General features: G+C 46.1%; 2 protein-coding genes across 12 annotated transcripts in view; one reads left to right on the top strand and one right to left on the bottom strand.

Annotated features, from left to right (window-relative positions):
- Positions 1-10,487, bottom strand: part of U2SURP (U2 snRNP associated SURP domain containing) — a 50,017-nt gene extending 39,530 nt beyond the window's left edge. For 5 of the 11 annotated variants that reach the window (XM_072933255.1, XM_072933258.1, XM_072933256.1 and 2 more), the window contains exon 1: positions 10,200-10,487. In XM_072933255.1, coding sequence (XP_072789356.1) covers positions 10,200-10,289 — 90 coding nt within the window. In that variant the 5' untranslated portion in view covers positions 10,290-10,487. Of the gene's footprint in view, positions 1-2,462; positions 2,618-3,103; positions 3,401-10,199 lie in introns of those variants that run through there. The other 6 variants (XM_030280879.4, XM_012575539.5, XM_012575540.5 and 3 more) reach the window with 4 other exon arrangements.
- Positions 10,488-10,565: 78 nt separating this feature from the next.
- On the top strand, positions 10,566-18,279 carry PAQR9 (progestin and adipoQ receptor family member 9). Its single transcript, XM_030280881.4, has one exon. The coding sequence runs from the start codon at positions 10,730-10,732 to the stop codon at positions 11,942-11,944; it is 1,215 nt and encodes a 404-aa protein (XP_030136741.1). The 5' UTR covers positions 10,566-10,729; the 3' UTR covers positions 11,945-18,279.
- Positions 18,280-20,657: the final 2,378 nt, after the last annotated feature.

The following is a 20,657-nucleotide window of genomic DNA, read 5'->3' as shown; positions in this document are numbered from 1 at the left end:
TAGAAGCCAGCAAAGGCACCGAATTGCAATTTCCACTGAAACATATCCAATGTGTCTGTGAGATACATAAATAATTGTATTTGCAAAACAAACATAACTTGTAAAAGAAGCCTACAGCTTCGCTTTTAATTATGTAAGTAAATTAATCCTAAAATTATTAAAAATAATCAAAATATCTGAAAAATAATTACTTCATAAAATCTAGCAAAATGCTTATTTGCTCAATTGTTAAACCATAAACATTTTCATATAGGCTCAACTAAAAATACACAATTTAATAGATGTGTGAATAAACTAATTACAACAAAAATAATATTACTAATTTAAATACCATTTATTTCTGCAGATATCTGAAAAGTATCTCAATGTATATCACAAGCATTTATGGAATAATAAAAAAAAGGCACCGAAGGAAACACACAAGGTTCAGCCCCCAGAAGATTTCCCATGATTTACTTTTTGAGAAATAAATCCCAAGGGACAGGCATGTCTTATTTTATTTCAATTTTCAACAGAAAATGTTGAAAAGTGAAATATAATTCTGAAATAAAATAAAACAAAATTATAAAATTCAACGTTCTCATGGATCCAAGTAGGTACTATCCCTATTTTCTCTGGCGCATAAAATAATACTGACAAGCCAGATCTAGAACGTAAAGTGGAACATGGATGTCTGCAGGAATGGAGGGGTGAGGGGGAAGTGCACAAAGGTGCCAGTGCAGGTACAGGACATCCTCAGCAGCCCCTGACAGATGAGCACAGTCTGACCTTATACTCCCTACGTGTCCTACTGACTTCCATGGGATGGAAGAGTTAACTGCCTGAACATACTGCTGCAGAACTGACATCTAGGACAGAAAATAATTCCTATAAATTAATTATTACTGTATATTGGAAAAAAAAAAAAAAAGACTATCATCAGTACAGAAATAGCAAATGGCAAAACAAAAATAGCCTATAACATAACTGCGAAAAGAAAGGAATCATATCTGGGTTGGTTTTCTGTACCATGTTATCAGCTGCATTAATCAATAATTAAGTATTCTATTTCTAATTATACTTGAAATCTCAAAATGTCCTACTCCCTGAAAGCCACTGCCCACAAATTAAGACCTATTTTACTACTGAAGTTTTCTGTCCAGCTTTTAGTTGCCATTCCAAGCCAAAAGCAAGGAAAAAAAAAAAAGTTTCTTGGCAATATTTGGAATAGACCATAAAAGGGAAACAAAAACAAAACTGTCCTACTCTAATAACAACTGAGTAAACATGCAAAGACTTTAAGTAACTACACTCCATTACCAACTCCATTAATTACTACAGTTTCTTAGCAGCAGAATAAAATTTTAACAAATTAAATAATCCTGGTTTTGCTTAATAAAAAGATGGGCAAAAATTATTCATTTATAGCACGGGAAAATTCCTGAGCCATAACACAGCTTCTTCTTTGAATGACTTACATACTCACACACCAAAACCTGGAGGACTTACATAGTTCTGACCTAAAACCTGAAACGAAAGTGAATGAAAGGGAGTAATCCTCAAACCACCAGCAGCTAGTGCAGCCCCCAAAATATCTTGCCCTCTACCCTCCCAGCAGGAGCGATGCCCCGAGCGCAGGCAGCTCTGGGCTGTGACCGCTGGGTTCAGAGCACAGCGCTGGGCCACGTTTTCCAGAACTGCTGCACTACCTGCTGGAAAAGCATCCAGCAGAACTACAGCAAGTACAGAGGGTAGAGTGAAAAACGCGGGGAACGCCACAGCAATTCCACGAAACTTATAATTTCATCGCACTTCTAAAGAACCCACTCCATCTCAATTCGCCGTTTTCCTTCACCTTCGCGAGTTGGAAACTAACCCTGCGCGGGCTTCAGCCCACGCTGTGGGGAGGACAATGAACTGACGCGCGTCGGGGGGCACGGCCGGGGCTCGAGCACTCGGAACTGCCCGCAGCCCGCGGCGGGACGCGCGGGCCGGCACAGCGCCTCCGCCGGGCCCCGCGCCTTCCCCGCCGGGCACGGGGGCGCCGCGGGGACACACACGTGCTCGGAGCGGTCTCGAGCAGCGGGCGTGCCCCGCAGGAGCCCCGGGACCCCCGGGCGCCTTCCCGGGGGCCGCGGGCACCCCGGGCTTAGAGCGGGAGAAAGCAGGAGGGAGCAGGAGAGAGAGAGAGCAGGACAGAGAGAGAGCAGGAAAGAGAGAGAGCAGGACAGAGAGAGAGCAGGACAGAGAGAGAGCAGGACAGAGAGAGCAGAAGGGAGCAGGAGAGAGCCAGGACAGAGCAGGCCGCGCCGCCCGCGCCTCGCCGCCCCGCCGCCGCGGCAGTGGGCCGCGGGCCGTGCTCCCCGAGCGCAACGGAGCGGGCCGCGGGCCGTGCCTCCCGAGCTGAACGGAGCGGGCGCGGGCCGCGCCTCCCGAGCGGAACGGAGCGGGCGCGGGCCGTGTCCCGGGCGCAGCGGCCTCACCTTCCCGGCGGGTTTCTGCGAGCCGCCGGGCGCCTTCTCCGCCATCTTGCCTCTCCCCTCGCCCAGCCCTGGCGGCGGCCGAGCGAGCGCCGATCCCACCGAGCCCGCGAGCGGAGGGCGCGAAGCCGATGGCCGAGCCGCCGATGGCAGGCGCAGGCAGCGAGCAGGAATGGAGCGGACACCGCTCGGAACAGCTCTTTGAGAAACGCCCTTCAATACTGAAAAGGCTAACACAGTAAATCCTTCCTTACTGGGTTTGATATCGCACTGCAATTGCAACTGTATTGAAGGCTGTCTAACGGGGGATTGTAACCAGCCGTCACATTTACCATGAGTCTCGAATCCCCGTGCTTTCATGGATTTTCAGAGTGGAATATGCAGGGGCTGAGATAATACTTAAAGAAAAGACAAGAAGATACAGAGAAATTAATGAAAGCTTTAATCTAGCACCTGCCGACACGCAGTGCCCTGTGAGCGGCAGGAGGGAGCAGGGCCTGGGCTAACAACCACCCGGGACAGCGCAGAATGAAGGTTCCAGAGGGGAGGGGGAAAAAAAGTAAAAGGAGAGGTTGAAGAGGCCAGAGGCAACTGCAGAGGGCTGGAAGTTTATAGAGGAGAGCAAAACTCTCAGGAAACCTCACCGGCGGCAGGTGTGCGTCCAAGTGTGCGGGGACATGGTGTGGTGCGAGCCGCTGCTCCGCCCGCAGCCGTGTCAGGGTGACGGCTCAGCTGCGGGCACCTCCATGGCAGCCGCCACCGCGTGTCACCGGCACTGAGCGGGCGGGTCAGGCCGGGCACGGCACGGCGGCAGCGGGGCTGAGGGCGGGCTGGAGAGCGGCAGGGCAGTGTCCCTCAAGGCGGGGGACGCGGTCAGTGTGCGAGAGGAGAGGAAAGGAGAGGAGCGGCGCGGGCAGCAGGAAGCGCTCGCACGATTTCCTACCGCAGCCGCGCAGGGCCCGGCGGGACGCGCAGGCGCCGCCAGGGGGCAGGCGCGGCCCGCGCCGAGCGCCCGCCTGGGCCGGCCCGAGCCGCGTAACGAGACTCCGCCCGCAGCCGCACCAAAATGGCAAAATACAAAATACACCCCGTCATTCCTGAGGTACGAGCCGCTTCACGCCGCAGCTCAGGCCGCAGCGGGCCGGGCGGTGCTGCGCGGCAACGCGCGTTCCCCCGGCTGCTGCAGCCTCCTGCCGCCCTCCGCAACAGCGCGGAAGGTTCTGGAAGCCGCGGGGCAGCAGGAGCTGTCCGGAGGCCCGGAGGGACGCTGTGTCTCCAACACAGCCCCGCAATCGCAGCCATAAACCCCTGCAAACCCGCGGCTGGCACGGTGCTGTCACACCTCACCCTGCAGGAGCCTGCACGGCCCTCCTGGGTAACTCTGAGGGGCAATCACTGAGGCTTGCAAGGAAGGAAGGAGGGGGAAATAAAACGCACGCATTGACAGGCACAACTCCACCAGTCTTTTTTGGACATTTTGAGCCCCAAACATTCCCATAGAGGAGTTCTTGCACATGAATGGCATTGGTCAAGGAGCATTACGGATAGATTAGGCAGCATTTACTGCTTCAGAATCCAAACCAAGCCATTCTCTTCTCCCATCTTTCTCCGTGTTTACTTGAAACTATTTCACTGCCTTGCAGAGACACAGGATTAGTATAATCCGTGACCTGCTTTTGGGGTGGTTTTTGACATGTTAGTGCAAACAGGTGCAGCAATGCGTTGAAAGCAAAGCAGCTGGGGAACTTAGGGCCACAGGAGTAAACACTAGATGATGCTCAACTCTCCTGGCACCATATTAACAAACCTGGCATGAAAGATGACTGACACTTCTGGATTAGAAACAGACATCTAGCTGGAAAGAGGAATGTGCCTTTGGATGATAAGAGATTTGGGGCCAATAATGTTTAGAAAATTTGTGCTCCATTTGGCCTCAATCCCTTTATTTTATCCACCTCATTAATCCATTTTAATTATCCACTTCATTGTTCAAATCCTCTGCTTACTCCTTAGCCTCTACGCTCTTTTGTAATTAATAAACTGCACCAAATTAAGAGCATCACAATCCAGAGCATGCTGTGAAAAACAGGAAAGAAATAGTTAGAGTTTGAAAGGTCATCTCTAAAGATAAGTTTTCAGAATGAACTGTACTCCCCAACTGTGCTATTTATAACACATTGCGATAGTACAGTAGCAGTTGTGTACAGTTAGTGAATGAGCACATGTTACTGTTTTGAGCTTAACGGGAGAGCAAGGGCAGAAAGGGAAGCGGGAAGGAAAGAAAACAGTGAAATTCATAAATCCATGGAGAATTAATCCTGAAAGGGTAGGCTAATAATAATAACAATATTTAAAAGCAAATTGTAGGCGTTTTTCATTATAATGTAGGTCTGGTTGCCTGCAGACCTGGGAATTGTTTATTAACTGTTGTTACAAGGACAAGTATCATTAGGCAATATACTTCAGAAAATCATGAATTATCATAAATAATTAACACTACATTAAGTAAACTACATGCTGCAGTGTGTTACACTTGTCTTTCTGGCTGCTTTTTTCCCCAACTTTGAGATGAAAGCTCTCCGCTGCTCTCACTTCAGACCAGGGCACAGAACTGCTGCAATTCTTCAGCAAATGTGGGTGTGAGGGAATGGGAGAGGAAGGATTTAGGGTGTTGTGGAAGTTCCCTACCCTGTGGCAAAGGAAGCTGTTCGAGGACATGAGGCAGGCAGATTGTGAGTAGGACAGGAGTGTAGCTGCTGGGGGTACGGGTTTGTTACTCTGTAGTTTCACACTTTCCTGTGTAGTTTCACAGAGGGGCTCGCGGATCACTAAAGCCACCGGCTGTGTGTGTGTTCCCCAGTGCTCAGGCAGCAGTCTTCCAGCAGCAGTCTTCCAGCTTCTTCCCTTATTCCGCCCTCAACCACCTCCCACCTAGAGACTGAAAACCGCCAGCGAGGATTCTCAGAATCGGCAGCTGCAGCTCCCCCGTGCACTCGCGGGTTGCCAGGGAGTGCTGGGTGCGCAGCGCCGAGCCCAGAGCCGGGAGCCGGGAGCCGGGAGCTCAGAGCCGGGAGCCGGGAGCCGGGAGCCGGGAGCCGGGAGCCGAGGCGGGCAGAACAGCTGGGGCACAAGACAGGGCAATGACAGCCTGTGAGATGCTTTAGCAGGGACCACCGGAATAACGAAAAGGAGCTAGAGGGGCTGTCTGGGAGAGGGCAATTTGTCTCTCAGCAAGTCTGGACTTGCTGCCACTGCTCTGTCTGCTCTCTGTCCCCCGTGTTACTCCATCTCTCAGTGCTGGTGCTTTACCTTCCCTAAGCTGTGACTCCTGCTCTGCTCCTCCCTTCCAGGACCCCACTGCTCTCTCCTGGGACGCGTCTTATCAGGGAACCTGGGTTCTCTCTCCCCCTGGGATTCCTCAAGCAATGAGGTGCATTACGCAAACCAGTCACAGGGGCAACATCTGACTTGAGCTGTCTGCCTGAGAAGGGTCGGTCATTTGCAGTGTAGTTTGCAGGCATTAGTGCAAGTATCAAATGAAGGCTTAATTTCAAAAGTTCTCCTACAGCTTCTTGTCAGAGAGAATTAACCTAGATGGCTAGAATCCAGATGTGCACATCCATGTTTTGAAAGCATGGAAGTTCAAGATGAGTGCAATGCCAGTCATTCCTTCGCCATACTGAGAGTCCCTATCCTGTCAGGTTACTAAGAGTGAGTAGCAATTTGTGCTCTGCAAAACACTCCCACTCTGCACATACAAACAAAACAATTTCTTAGTTATGCACTTTATAAGTGCGGGTTCAGTTCTGCAACCCTTGCAAAGGACAAGCTGTACTTTGCTCTTACCACGAGCCCCTGGAATCTGGGACAGTAGTGGATTTTGGCCATGGAAAACATGAAATATACACCCATTCAATACATTATTCTTCATCACAGTGAAACCAATTTCCCAACAATACTTATGCTCAGATTTGCTGCTGTCAAGAAAAAGACAAGTTTTACCTCAGATCTTTCAAAACCAGGAATTCTAAAAAGACAACAACTAAACTTCCAGAGAAATTTTCTTAAAATGTGAAGTATTTTACCCAGTTTGTTGTGTTTGGTGTTTTTTCAGATGGGTTCCATTGCTTATTTTTAAAGCATAAAGGACACAAACCTTAAGATATTCAACTTCAAGGTAAAGAGGGCAGAAAATTAGAAGCTCCTGATCACTGAGACATTAAAATGAACATTGCTGTGCAACTGTGTTGGTGTTGGTTACTGCTATTTCCTTTTACAACATACACCTTTTCTCTCCTCCAGGTGAGGCTTTAAAATATAGGTATCACTCCCACTTGTCTTTATCAAGCTATTAGCTTTATAAAGTATAATTGATCCTAGTTACTTAGTCAAGAAGGAGAAAGTGACGCAAGGTTTCCTGTTTATCCAGTCTTACAAAGACAGTGGAGTAGAATCTCTAAAGGCAAGTTAATTGCTTCAGTATTAGATCAAAGCACAGTGTTTACTCAATTATTACAAAGTATTGTAATCACTACAGTAAAAGTTTACCCATCAAACCATTATTTGCAAGAGATTGATACATGTTCAAGAAAGGATAGGAAAAAAAAACCACAGAACAAAAGGACCATTTTGAGATAGACCACTGTCTATCTCTTCAGATGTATTTCTTCACATGTTTGCAACCATGAGGTACAGAAAAGTTAGATGAGGCTAAAGCTTCCCTTTCTTTAATAGCTATTCTTTTTAAATAGAGCCAAATTCTACCCTCTCTCTTTTTAGTGGGGTTCCATGGAAGATGTCACAACAGAGTCAGAGTTACTAAAAAGATTTCCATGCAGGAAAAAAATCCGGAGGAAACAAAGACAGTAAATATTTTTACTAAGATAAAACTTCTTACTGAGAAAGAAATCATCAAAATCTGTCTTAGAAGTGAATATACAAAAAGAAAAAAGGTATTATACAGATGGAATTGTATGGTAAAGGATTAAGTCAAGCAGGTGCTACTAAGACTGATATTAGCCAGCGTGAGCTGAATTGGGTGATGCTAAATGTTTATCTTCAAAAGCATCTTAAATCTTCCAAACATCATCACTGCATATTCACATTAGGACTTTCTCTCTTTTTAATTTTTTTTAGAATTAGGTTTTTTTTAATTCAAAAAAGTTATGTATAGTAGGAGGGCTATGCATAACCTCTTCCCTAGTGTGCTGAGTATGTTTGAGTGCAAAACATGCATTTAGCTTTTATTTTTTCATTTTCTAACTGAAAGGCATAATTTCACTCAGTAGGATTGAAGTAATTTAGAATATTTTTTAGGGCTTTTGATATTTCAGACAAAATAACACCTCTGAAATGACTTCACCATTTAATAAAACAAAAGTATAATGTAGAAACAAACTCCTATTTGGTATTTTAGCACATCTTTTCCTTTGAGTCTTTATCCACCACTGATTAACATTAGCTTCCATTACTTACCTCATTAGGCAGTACCTCCATCAGTGTTTTAAGAGTCTTCTAAAAGGTTATTTGGAGATAAAGACTGTAGAAAATTCTACACATGGTAGGATTAACCATAGTATATTCTGACCATGCCCTTCTAAATATAAACTCTGGTTAGAGAAATGGAGAGGCTCTTCATGCACTACATTACGTGGACTCCTCTCTGTGACCTCCAGATGTCCTGATTCCCCCTGCCTTACCACATAATAGTCATGTAATACTAACCTTGATGGACTACATATGAATAAGAGGCTATTTTGAGATTGTAAGTGCTCCAAATTGTAAGGTTCCCTGCACTGTATCCCACAGCTGGCTTGGGAGAATACTCAACTCAGTGTAATATGTATGCAGTAGTCTTTATGAAAGCCCAGGCTGTCCTCAGAGATCATTCTCCCTGTGAGGAGCCTGCCTTGGAAGTAAGCAAAAGACTTAGCTCATTAGCAATGAGTTCCATAAATGTGGCTACTAAAGCATGAGTGTGTACCTCCACCAACAGCCAGACGGTCCAGCGTCCACCAGAACTGTCAGGCTTGAGTCACAAGCAAACCCCACCTGCTCCTCCCAGCCTGGGCTGCCCCAGTGGGCCACAAACCCAGTGGGTGTCTCTCCCAGGCAGCCAGGCCATACCCCAGAGCTCCCTGAGGCACGAGGCCTGAAAGCCTCCCAAATCCCTGAACGTCAGGAGGCTGCAGGAAAGTCAGAACGTGTTGAACGAGCCCTGCTGCCGCTGCAAGTCCAGCAGTTCCCAATCAGCAGCGGATGCTGTCCTTCTCTAGACACCATCTGTTGCAACAGCTGCTGGTGGCTTTCCAACAGCCTCTTTAGTGCAGGTCTAAAACCTGATTGCATTCAGTCAACCACCCCTTCTTATCTAACCTTGATGAGAGAGACTGAAGATCATGGTCACTTTGGCCCTCTACTGTAGGGCATGCAGTGGCATTGACCACCACAAATGGCAATCTCACTGCCAAATGGGACTGAGACACAGGATCACCACAGCCCTGCTGGGAGCACCTGCATGTGTGGTGTGCTGGGAGCAGGGCAGGGGCAGGTGTTCTTTAGCAAACAGCCCCATCCCCACCACCTGCCTCTGCAGAGATACAGCACCCAGTCCAGCATCTGGCCTGTCCCTTCTTCCCTGTGGCCTCTCAAGTGAAGAACAGCACCATGAGAAGCCTGACCTCTACCAGAGGCTGAGCAGTTTCCAGTAATCCCCAAAAGCCTTTCCTCTCCCTAAATCCCATGCTGCAGAGCCCACGAGGAGCAGGGCCCTGCTCACTCCTGAGGCTCCCTGCAGGCAGAGCTCTGTCAGTCACTCCCCGAGGAGTGTCCACTTGCTGTGACCCTGCACTCCAGCACGCACCCCCTCTAAAATACATGGATATTGGGGAATATTAGGCCTGCTAGCTGAAAAATGTCTTTTGTTTAATATTTTGCTCCTCATTTTGGCTTCTCAGCACTGTTCAGTTATGTTTATTTTCCTAGCAGGTCTCCTGTGTAATTTTTATAAAGATTATAAACAGTGTCACCAGTCTGCCCTACTTTTTAATGAAAAATGCATTTAAAATCACTTTCAGTAACACACTTTTAAGACTTTCTTTCTGCTAATATAAAAAAACTTATTTCTGATTACCCCTTTGTTCGGAAGATTTTTCACATTGTCCTCATTCACTACCAAATAAACGCTTTTAATTAAAATCTTTGGACAAAATGTTTTAATTACACTTGACTTCAGTTTATACCATGTGACCATGCACGTATCTGAATATCAACATGTAAAATGTACTTTTCGCAACCAAGAGCTAGTGGATGTTTAAGACCATCTGAAACAAACAAAAAGGAAACACGTTGAAGCAGCAGAGAGCAATCCCTTAGTCTGGTTCCTACCTGTACCTGCATAAGTGACTTACCTTCTATTTCCTTCAGATGCTTTAAGGAACAGTAACACCCTTACAGTGCTTTTCCCCGTATTTTTATATTCTGATTATGTAACTGTGCTGCTTGCATAACCGCGACAATAAGTGTAGGATTTGTCTAAGGATCAGCACGGAGCAGCTCCTGCCCGCCGTTCCCGAGTGTCCCTCCCAGCCGCCCCGCTCGGAGCGCGCAGATAAGGTGGGTGCCGTGCGTGTCAGTGACGCTCACCCATGCAGCCTGGCCGGGAAAGTTTAGCCTAAAATAACGTTTGCATTCACTGCATGAGATAATGCCACCAAAGAAATCAGGTCTCAGCGGCCTTACCGAAGCACACAGGACAGACCGCCACCAGCTGCCACCCGTCCCTTGTCTAGGGGTGTCTGTCGGGTCTGTGGCGCCCCGGGGATCCCCCATTCCCCGGGGCCATCTCCCTCTTCCCGGGGCTCCCTCCCGGCTCCTGCCGCACGCGTGGGCGCAGCCGCGCTCGGGGCCGGGCGGGCGCCCCGGTGCCCCTTTGTGCTTTTTTACACCAGCAGAGCCCGCGGCGGGCCCCGCACCGAGCAGTGCCGCTGCCGGCTGACCCGCGCCCGGGAAGGGGCGCCGCGGCTCCGGTCCGGCCACACGCCGAGCCGCGGGGGCTCCCACAGACCCGCCCCCCCCGCTGCGGCCGCATCAATCATTAACGGCGGCTCGGGTGTCCAGCGCCTCCCACCCCGGGAAACCCTACCCGGGGCGGCGGGGGCGTCTCTTCCCGCTCCTCGGGAGCGCTGGATGCGCCGCCGGTTTCCAGTTACCGCGATGCCGGGCGGCGGGGCGGGAGGAGCCGCGGCGGTGCTGCCACTGCCCCTGCTGCAATGAGTGATGCTGCCGGGGGCGGCGGCGGGGGCGGACAGGCGCAGAGCTACCGCGGATCCTCCGCCGGCGGCTGCGGGCGCAGCGGCTCTGCCTCGCCCGGTCGGCGGCGAGGCGGCGGGCCCGGGGCCGGCCGGGGCAGCGGCAGCATGCCGGCGGGCGATGGGGACAAGAAGGAGGCGGCGCCGCCGCCGCCTCGCCCTGCCGCCCTGCTGCGGTGGGACGAGGTGCCCGAGGACTTCGTGGAGTGCTTCATCCTCTCGGGCTACCGGCGGCTGCACTGCTCGGCACAGGAGTGCCTGGCCTCGGTGCTGCAGCCCACCAACGAGACCCTCAACTTCTGGACCCACTTCATCCCACTGCTGCTCTTCCTCAGCCGCTTCGGGCGGCTGCTTCTGCTGCGGGGCGCCGGGGACGTGCCCTTCCACCACCCGGCCCTGCTGCCCCTCTGGTGCTACGCCTCGGGGGTGCTGCTCACCTTCGCCATGAGCTGCACGGCCCACCTCTTCAGCTGCCTCTCCCCGCGCCTCCGCGCCACCTTCTTCTACCTGGACTACGCTTCCATCAGCTACTACGGCTTCGCCAGCACCGTGGCCTACTCCTACTACCTGCTGCCAGGGCTGAGCCTGCTGGACGCCGGCGCCATGAGCCGCTACGTGCAGCAGCGGCTGGGCTGGCAGCTGGACTGCAGCCTGCCCATCGAGGCCTACCGCGTGCTCGTGCTGCCCGTGGCGCTGGCGCTGGCCGTGGGCTGCACGGCCGCCTGCTGCCGCAGCCGCGCCGCCTGCTGCGCCTACCCCTTCGCCGTGCGCACCTTCGTGTTCGCCATGCCGCTCAGCATGGCCTGCCCCATCATGCTGGAGAGCCTCCTCTTCGACCTCCGCGCTCGCAACCCCACGCTCTTCGTCTACTTCTACCGCCGCTACTTCTGGCTGCTGGTGGCCGCCTTCTTCAACGTCAGCAAAATCCCCGAGCGGATCCAGCCGGGGCTCTTCGACATCGTGGGGCACAGCCATCAGCTTTTCCACATCTTCACCTTCCTCAGCATCTACGACCAGGTGCACTACGTGGAGGATGGGCTGGCTGAGTTTCTCAAGGCACCCCTGGCTGCCCCCACCTACCTAGGCACCGTGGGGTACATGCTGCTCCTGACCGTCTGCCTCGCTGTGGTTGTCAGGAGGTTCCTCAACGTTGCAGACATCTGCAAGCAGGACTGACCAGGCCGGCGACCCTCGGGACAGCGACCACCGGTGCCAGGGACCCTTGGCCTGGAGGTGCTTGGGCCGATGACCTTCAGACTGGTGACCCTCAGACCAGACCCACCATGTCCTGAAGAAGCTGTGAAACCTGAGGGAAACCCACCTGTGGAAGAGGTCCTTTTCATGGAGGTTCGATGGAGAAAATGACCATGGCAGAACTGCTCGTGCTCTTTAAACTACTAGGTTACCAGGGGAAGCAAGCAAATGCTTACTGGTATGTTGCTGCTTGGAGTATAAGCTGAAATAATTTAGCTCTGCTACTAGGAAGAATGCATGAATGGTGAATGCCACTTACTAATTTCATAACAATTAGGTCTAAACTAGCTTTGTGTGTATATATATATATATTTATATATCTAGCTATATATTTATTAGCTACATATATGTGTATATATATGTATACACCTGAAGACATTTGTGCAATGATTTCTCATAGACTTTTAATCAACTCCTATGTGAAATTTCCTAGCAGATTATGCACTGACATTTATCTTCCTCTCTGATATTGTAACAGGCCTTTGCAGCCACATACTGGATTTTAAATGCAAGCAAATCGATAGCTATCTATAGTTTCTAAGCTCTTGCAGCCTTTTCAGCCAGGGAACAATAGATTTAGGAGAGAGAGGAAAAACAGCTGTGAATGATTACAGAATTACCAGTTAATGGAGCGACTTTAATTAGTCAGTGTGTAGTTGGTGTAGCCACTCGGATACTAAAATAAAATAGAAGGATATGTAAAGTAATCAAACCAGAAAGGGGTCAAACTGGTTTGGAATGGGGGCAGAGGAAGAAGAAGGACATTGCATAATGGAATGGCTCTTCCCTCAGCCTGTCAGGAACATCTGTTGTGCTGAGGGAGTTGCTAAGGGGCCCCTTTATCTTTCTGGGTAAATCACCCCCAAACCAGTCTTCTCGAGTCAAAGTCAGATGCCAGACTTTCTATAAACCCCTGCCAAGCTCGGTGGGAGTTCTGTGGATGTAAAGAGCAACTGATGCATGAGATCTCATTCTGGATCTTTTAAAAAACTACATGGAACTAATTTCTACTGCTATTTAATTAGACCACTGTCATATTTACTATCCTAAAATTAGTGGCAGAATACAATACTGCTGAATCTGAGCTCAGCACCTAAAATCTGGCTCTACAAGTACTGGATACTGGCACTTTTTTGTCATTCCCCACTTTTTTCTATTCTGATTACTTGTGGTTCAGCTGGAAGTTGAAGTCCTCTTTCAGAAGCTTTGGGGGAGTTCAAAGACAAGAATTAGGAGGTGTTTTCCAAAGTAGTATCTTTTCAGAGCAACCCATGTATTATTCTTGTCAAACAACAAAGAGCTAAGTGTAGTTTGAGTTTACTCTCTAGATACATTTTTGTAAACCATGTGCAGATTTTAAGCAGATAAATTTTGCTTTCGTCTGACAGAACAAGTGCAATAATGTTACACAAGGGACTTACCAGTCGAAGTTCAGGTGAGAAATTACTTGTGTAACCCTTTGTTGAAAGAAGGGCGGTACTTCCTTAGCAAATCCTTGTGTCAGACTGCATAATAGTGTAGTAACTGTTTTACTCAGCTCCTATTGTAGAAGTGTTTCTGCTTGAGTCTCCCATTTTCATGGACATAGCATCTGAATTCCAAGACAATGTTTGAGTCCAGTCCTAATCTTCTGTAAGACGAAGTCCCCTTTGTTTAAAATTGGAATATAGGAAAGATTGTAGCCAGGGATTGTAAAGTCAAATCCTTAACATGGGTCAGAGTCATCACAGACCCAATAACAGATATGCCCTCTACCAATGTAACAACTTCATGTAAATTTCTCAATTGAAGTGCATAAGCTAAAAGAAAATTACACTCCCTCAATTTAGCTTTTATCTCAACCCATTTTAAGTATAATGGTTTTAATATTTTAGATTCTTTGTGAATGATGAAAATGGACTAACAAAAATATATACTCTTTGCCAGCCACAGTTCTGCTGGTATGTCATTTCTGGAAGGGTCAGATGTCTTTTAAGGAGATAGACTATAATTATCTGAAGTAGCAGTTCCCAAGCTGTGGGCTCTTGAGTTATTGCTGTTGGGCCATAAAAAAAACTGCATGGCCCTGTGTGAGTGGCTGTGTTCAGTTTTCATTTGCCAACCTGCATGAAAAGAAAATGAAAACTACATTAAGTATTTTAAATTTTATCTATTTTCACTAAGTTTTGTCATAAACATAGCATTGCTTTCTTCAGCTGCCAACAAAGCAGAAAATAATCTGCACCACTGGGAGAGGAGGCTGGTTCACAACAAGGTTATTTCTTGAAATGTACTTTAATATTGTGAAACCCCTGAAAACTCACAATAGAAAGCCAGTGGATCAAGACCTGCAAACATGTCATGCTATGAATTTCCACAACTGCAAAAAGAGGCCAAAAATCTTTGAGATGGGCTGTATTAAAGTTAAAGTAATAGAGGCATAGTAGTTAGATCCCAATGACTCATCCAAACTAATTATGTAGAAAGGGTTTGCCTGGGAGATGCCACTAGCTCATCCAACTAGCAATTAAAAACTAAGAAATAAATCTTGGGGACATCAAGCCTCAGCACTAGAAGGCAGCTCAGAAACAAACAGTGAAAGTCAAATGTAAAAGCCCAGGCTTTAAAAGCATACTGTATAATGAATTATATTTGTGCTTGTCAGTCACAATGTAAAGGACATCTCAAGAGGCAATGTCAAAAATGGCTGTTGCTAACTTGTATAAATACATTTGATATTTGGAGTTAGGCCGCACAGGGTCATCTATATATATCTCAACGACAGATAACAGTATGAAGTTTGGATTGCAACCAACTGCAATTTTACTTACTGCTGGAATCTTACTGCTGTTACAAGAGTTGCCTGTGAGCCCCAGTCACACTGAAGATTAGGTACCTGGCTCTGATATTAATAATATTGCTTCATTCAGAAGTTTCTGTTGGTGAATTGTTTAGGCCCATGCCTGAGCACCTCATGGAATTATTTGTAAAGGCTTGTTGCAAGCACTGCTGTCTGAGCCACTGTAAGCAGGCTGCTGAATCCAGAGTGAATGGCTACAGGGAGATGTGATTAGAATGTAAGAGTTCTAATTCATGGATTTTTGTTTGTCTGTTTTTTGTTTAAAAAATGTGACTACAAATTAAAGAGGTACAGTAAGTGTGGAGAATATCTAGGGAAATGTTACCCGAGTGCCTAAGTGTCTGTGTCTATTCAGTGAAGGACATGTGTGCAGATAATAGTTCCATTTGCCGTGTCTGATGGACAGAACTAAGCTGAGATAAAAATATTAAAATTGGAACAAGATACCTTTAATTATAGTGCTTGAATTTGCTCACATAGAAGTGAGTCAGCATTTGTATGACTTGTAAGGGTGCAGGATAACTTTCTGCTGTGAAAGTACATGACTGAAGAACGCATGTAAGCATGTCCAGAGCTCAGACAAGAGCTCTAACCTGCAGACTAGATGCATAAGGAAATCCTAGAAAACTAACTTGCTTGCAGAAGTACATGTCATAATGTTTTTATAACCTGCCATAAGATCTACGCTGTGGATTCCACAGCTCATGTTAAAAACCAAAAAGGCTTTTCAGGCCTTTTGTAGTAGAATCTGTATGGGGGTGGGAGCCAAGGTGGGGACTGGAGCACAGGGGGCTGGCCTGTAAATGCCTGGGTGTCTGTCTGTGTTTGGCCAGCACTGACCTCCAGACTGACACGCCTGTGCTGAAGTGCAGTGACTGTTGCTGGGGCCACTTCCCAGAGTGCTGGTGGCACAGACACCCCCCCTTGCATTCAGCACATGCCTAGAACTGCAATCTACACTGGCATATATTCAGTAAGCCTGGCTTCTGGGCACTTCCCAGTAGCCTGTGAGCTTCAAGCTTATCATCTTCCTGTAAGATCAATAAACCTCATCTGTAATCACTACCCTGTACTCTGTGGTGATACAGTATTTTTTCTGCAGTGTGTTCATTTGAATGTCACTATCCAGGATATCTGTGAAGCTCTGAGCAGCTTCATTAGCAAGACTGGAATCTATAGTCAGAAACAAAGGGAAAGGTTTCATCTGCATGCTGCACTTGTAGAAATGTAGCAGTTAAAAGTAGAAGTATGTTCAGTTTTTCTGCTAAAATGATAATTCTGCTTAGTTGTCCAAGTGTTATGCTTATTATTTATTTGCTGAATCCAGCTACTGTGTCAGGTTCTTGTCAACAGTGCACCTGCAGAAAATGATAGTATGAAAGTTTTACTTCATGTTTAAGTAAATTCTGAGGCAGCACATTCATAGAGCATTATTGCACTAAGCTCAGTTGATTACCATCCACATGCCTTACAGAAGCAAGTCATACGTGTAGTAATTGCCCAGATTAAACTGTTTTTTCATTGCCTATGAGAGTAAAAATGACCAAGTGGCCAGTAACAAGCTGAGGAGTCAGGCACTCCTGGGTTCTTATCCTTGCTTTGCCACTATCTGTTCTGTAATCTAGGGAAAGTTGTTTAAACTGTGTTCATTTTGAATGAATTTTAATTCATGTGAAACACTGGAATTGTACCAGGGTTGAATTTGACCCTTTGTGTCTCAGTTTCCACATCTGTAAGATGGGGAGAATATACCTTACCTACCTCGCAGGGTTGCTCTGAAGACTAGCAAATGTTTGTAAAGCACTTAAAAATGCAAAGACCCTCCCAGGTGCTAAGAAATACTACTGAACTCCAGCAGAGAGAATGTTGTATTTTTCCTCATCTCACAGGGAGAGGAACATGAACGTTTCCAGATTGTGAACTCCTGGGACAAACCCTTGTCATTGCCATACTCCTAGGATGTTCACATCCCAACTCTTGGAGCTGATGGCAAAATTTCCACTGGCTCAAGTGGGGGCCAATCAAGACCCAGGCAGTATTAAACAGGCTGACTAAATGCTTAAGGGTCAGGAGTAAAGAGAAAACATACATGACTTATGTACACTTTTCTTCAGAAATTCTCACTGGTAACTTGTACTGAGGAGCATTGTAACACCCACGAGGCCTCCTTGTTCATTTAGCCATGGATTGTGTTCCAGTTACTATGAAACAATGGAGCAGGATTTCCCATCAGTGTCTGCAAGATTATGATTATATCTCAGTTGCCATTGGGAATTTTGAACTACGTCAAACTTCTTACCAGAGTAAAAAGACCTGAAATAAATGAAGTTTTTAAGAAAAAAATGTAATCATTTGAGAATATAAAATTATATTGCTCAAACAACTTTTTCGTTTTCCCTCCTGTTCTGCAAAACCAACAACATGGAGTTAATCTTATGGTTGAGTGAAATCTGAACTGGGATCTTTCGACCACATATATGTACTCTGTCAAGAAGTATATGTACTCTGTCAAGTATGGATAATCATTCTACTAACCCACTCTGCCCATCAACTGGAAGGGCAGATAACAAAAAGCACCACTGAGAAGAGGACCATGTTTTTAAGAGCTTTTCTAACTGGCAGCAGTAAATGAGGGGGAAAAAAGACGACATCAAAGGGTTTGAGTGATTTGTTAGTCAAGTCCTGTACCTTTAGAAATTCTCCCTATATCCAAGTATATTCCTAGATTCTGTTAGACACCTCTGAGTCAGAGCTATATAACCAACACCCAAGTTACAGCTGAAACTTTATTCTCTTCTCCTCAGATAAGATGCAGGATGGTAGTGTCACATGCAGTGAAAGACACAGACCTCCATTCAAGACACTTAGTGTCTTGGAGCTGGGTGTGGAATTAAGTGAAATAATTTTCACATCTTGCTTAGATAGATGCTGCTTCATTCCACTGAATTCAGTAATAAATTATTGACCAAGACAAAGGAAGCAGGCTTTTGCTTAAAATTGCCTGGAAGGAAACTCCACCAGCAGACTTCTGCTTTCAGGGCAATTGCTTTCTGGGCTGTACTCAGAACATGGAGGATTCTGAAGTAGGGCTTCGCTACTTCATGGGAATGCCTTAGGATTTGTGGTTGTAGCTGGGGGTTAATAGTACAGAGAAACAGTTTATAGCAAGTCAATTCTGTCCGCTAGAGGTTCAAGCACGCTTTAGTAGGAGGTATCACATTTAAGGGGCTGTGCATGCAATGAACAAAAAGTGTGATTTTTGTGTGGTTCTATTGGGAGGGTTTGAAAATTTACTCTTTGTACTTTTGGATGCTGACTACTGTATATGTAATGACTATGCATTTTTAGCAAAAAAAAAAAAAAAAAGGGTGTGATCTATAAATAAAGTTGATTCTGAGTTCATTTTCGCAGAAATGCATTTATAAAGGTTTTTCTCATTTCTTTGTATAATTTACTGTGACACCTGTAGGATCAGAAATGTGTTGAATGTAGTTTTCTTCAAACACAGGTGATGTTAGCATGAGTACAAGAGCATTCAGTTCTTATATAGGGGTATAGGGGTGTTGGTATTTCTGAAAACACTATACTAGCAAAAGTATCATTGCCATTTCATTGTCTTTTATATTTTAAAGCAATAAAATGGCGTTCTTTGCCATTTTAGTTCTCTGCTAACTAATTAATGATAGACATCCCTGTTACATAAAGATCTAATACATTAATATGTATTAGAAGATTAGTGTTCAGCCTACAGTGCTCCCTGAAAAGTCATGAAATTGGTAGCAACAGCAGTGTAAAGAATCAGGAAAATATTGACAGCAAAATGAAGAGAGCTAACTGGCATCAAGTAAAGGTTCCTATTTGGCAGAGTAGGATGGCAAAATACTGTTTTCAGTCCAAGTCAGGCACCAAAAAGCACTCAGTGAACTGCAATTACATAAAGTATCTGCCTTAAGCCTTTTCTGTCAAAATTCAGCAGGACAGGATGTATCCCAACATAATTGCAGGCTCCCCCTGATAACTGTGAAAAGACCGAACACAATGGAAAACTGTAGGATCTTCTAGCTGAGGTCTGCAGAATTCCTTCCAAAATTCTAAAATTCTTGAGATTCTTATTCACAGACATCCTATTTGAACATCCTATTGTACTTCCTATTTGAAATGTGGCAATGACTTCAAGGATTTTATGACCCCAGCAAAAACCTCCATTGCCCTCTTAGAAAGCAGATGCATCATGAGACTACATCCTGCAAATAAACAAATGCTTCACAAGACTGCATCCTCCTGTTAACACTTAAGGGTTTTCATAATGTTATCAGTAAACTCTGGATCTGAATGCTGGACATGAACATGCTGGAGGAAAACCTCACAAAACTGATGAAGCCAGTGAAGATGGCAAAGCACTGAGCAGAATGGTAAGCAACAAAAGTTACAGCTGCTAGGACAGGTAATTTATTGAGGTCAGTGCCTCAGCCTTCAGCTGTGGTGGATCCATGGCTAGTCTGATAATCTACTGGAAATCTGAAGGCAATCTATATTTTGCTACCATGACACCACTTCTCTGACAAATGACCCTAAAAGTCAGGACTGTATTTGAGGAGGAACAAAGAAACATCTGACACACAACAATTACCTTCAGATTTTATTCTCTCATCATAGGATCATGAAAGGCTAGCAGGATCTGCGAGTGGAGATGAAACACATTAAAAATTAAAAACTGGTAAAAACATAGAGCAAATCAGTATTAATGCTAAAGCTAAATCTTGGCTGCAATGACAAGAGCCTTTGGGGCAGACACTGCAGATGAACTTTCTGCATCAGAAACCCTGTACTACAAGGCAGATTTCTTATCAGGAGTGGCAGTATGCTTCTGTTAGTGGGGAGCTAGAAATATTTCTCTTGCCAGGGAGCACAGCCTTTGGGTACATGATGTGTGCTTTACAGAAGCAAAATAACCATGTCACACTATCTTTTGGAGAGCAAGCAGTTTTATAGAGTTTTCTAATTTGAGTCTCTCCTGCCTCCAAGGTCTAATCCTTTCCTGTCCCTTCTGACTGATGAAACATGAAAATATAGTTTTCTTTAATTTTTGGTGCTAAGCATACTTTACAATATTATATTCTGTTTGCTAGAAAACATCTATTCTCTCTCACTCTCCTTTGCTGTTCTGAGAAACTGGGCAATGCCACATGTACAAGCAAAAAATCCTTGATTTTTTTTCCCCTCTTTATATGCTGGTCTCTCCACATCCACAGTCCTGGGGCTATGGAATTCAATCACTGGCACTCACTAGTGTTCCAAAATCTCAGCTTTTCTTTTTAGCAGCACTTGGAAGGACAGCTAGGAAATGTCAGTGGGGTGGATAACAAGCAGCAGTATCTGGAGCCCTCAGAAATAACACAAATAATGAGCAAAAGGTAAACAGGTCCCTGGGGCAGCTTCTCTGATACCTTTGTACACACAGACATCATCTCTCATTATCCAAAATTTAGTAAAGCTCATAAGCACATGCTTAACTTTAATAGGGCTATATGTTTGTCCATTGGCAGGGTGAACTTTTCCTTGTGTTTAAGTGTGCTATAGAAGCAGAGCACTAATGAGCAGACAGTGCCAGGGAAATGCTGCCAGCAAGAGTCTGGCACAGCAGATCCTGCCATCCAGCCCTAAGGCAGTGCCTACATCCAACACCCAAGACTCACATTCCCTCCTCAGCTGTAGCACTTTAAAGCACAATTTAATACAAAACAAAGAGCAAAGTATATATAGCCAGAAATGCACCAACTTAGTCATGAAATAAAG

This window comes from Taeniopygia guttata, chromosome 9 (genome assembly GCF_048771995.1).
Source record: "Taeniopygia guttata chromosome 9, bTaeGut7.mat, whole genome shotgun sequence".
Lineage (NCBI taxonomy): Eukaryota > Metazoa > Chordata > Aves > Passeriformes > Estrildidae > Taeniopygia > Taeniopygia guttata.
The sequence above is the reverse complement of the archived record's forward strand: the minus strand, read 5'-3'. Positions and strand labels throughout refer to the sequence as shown.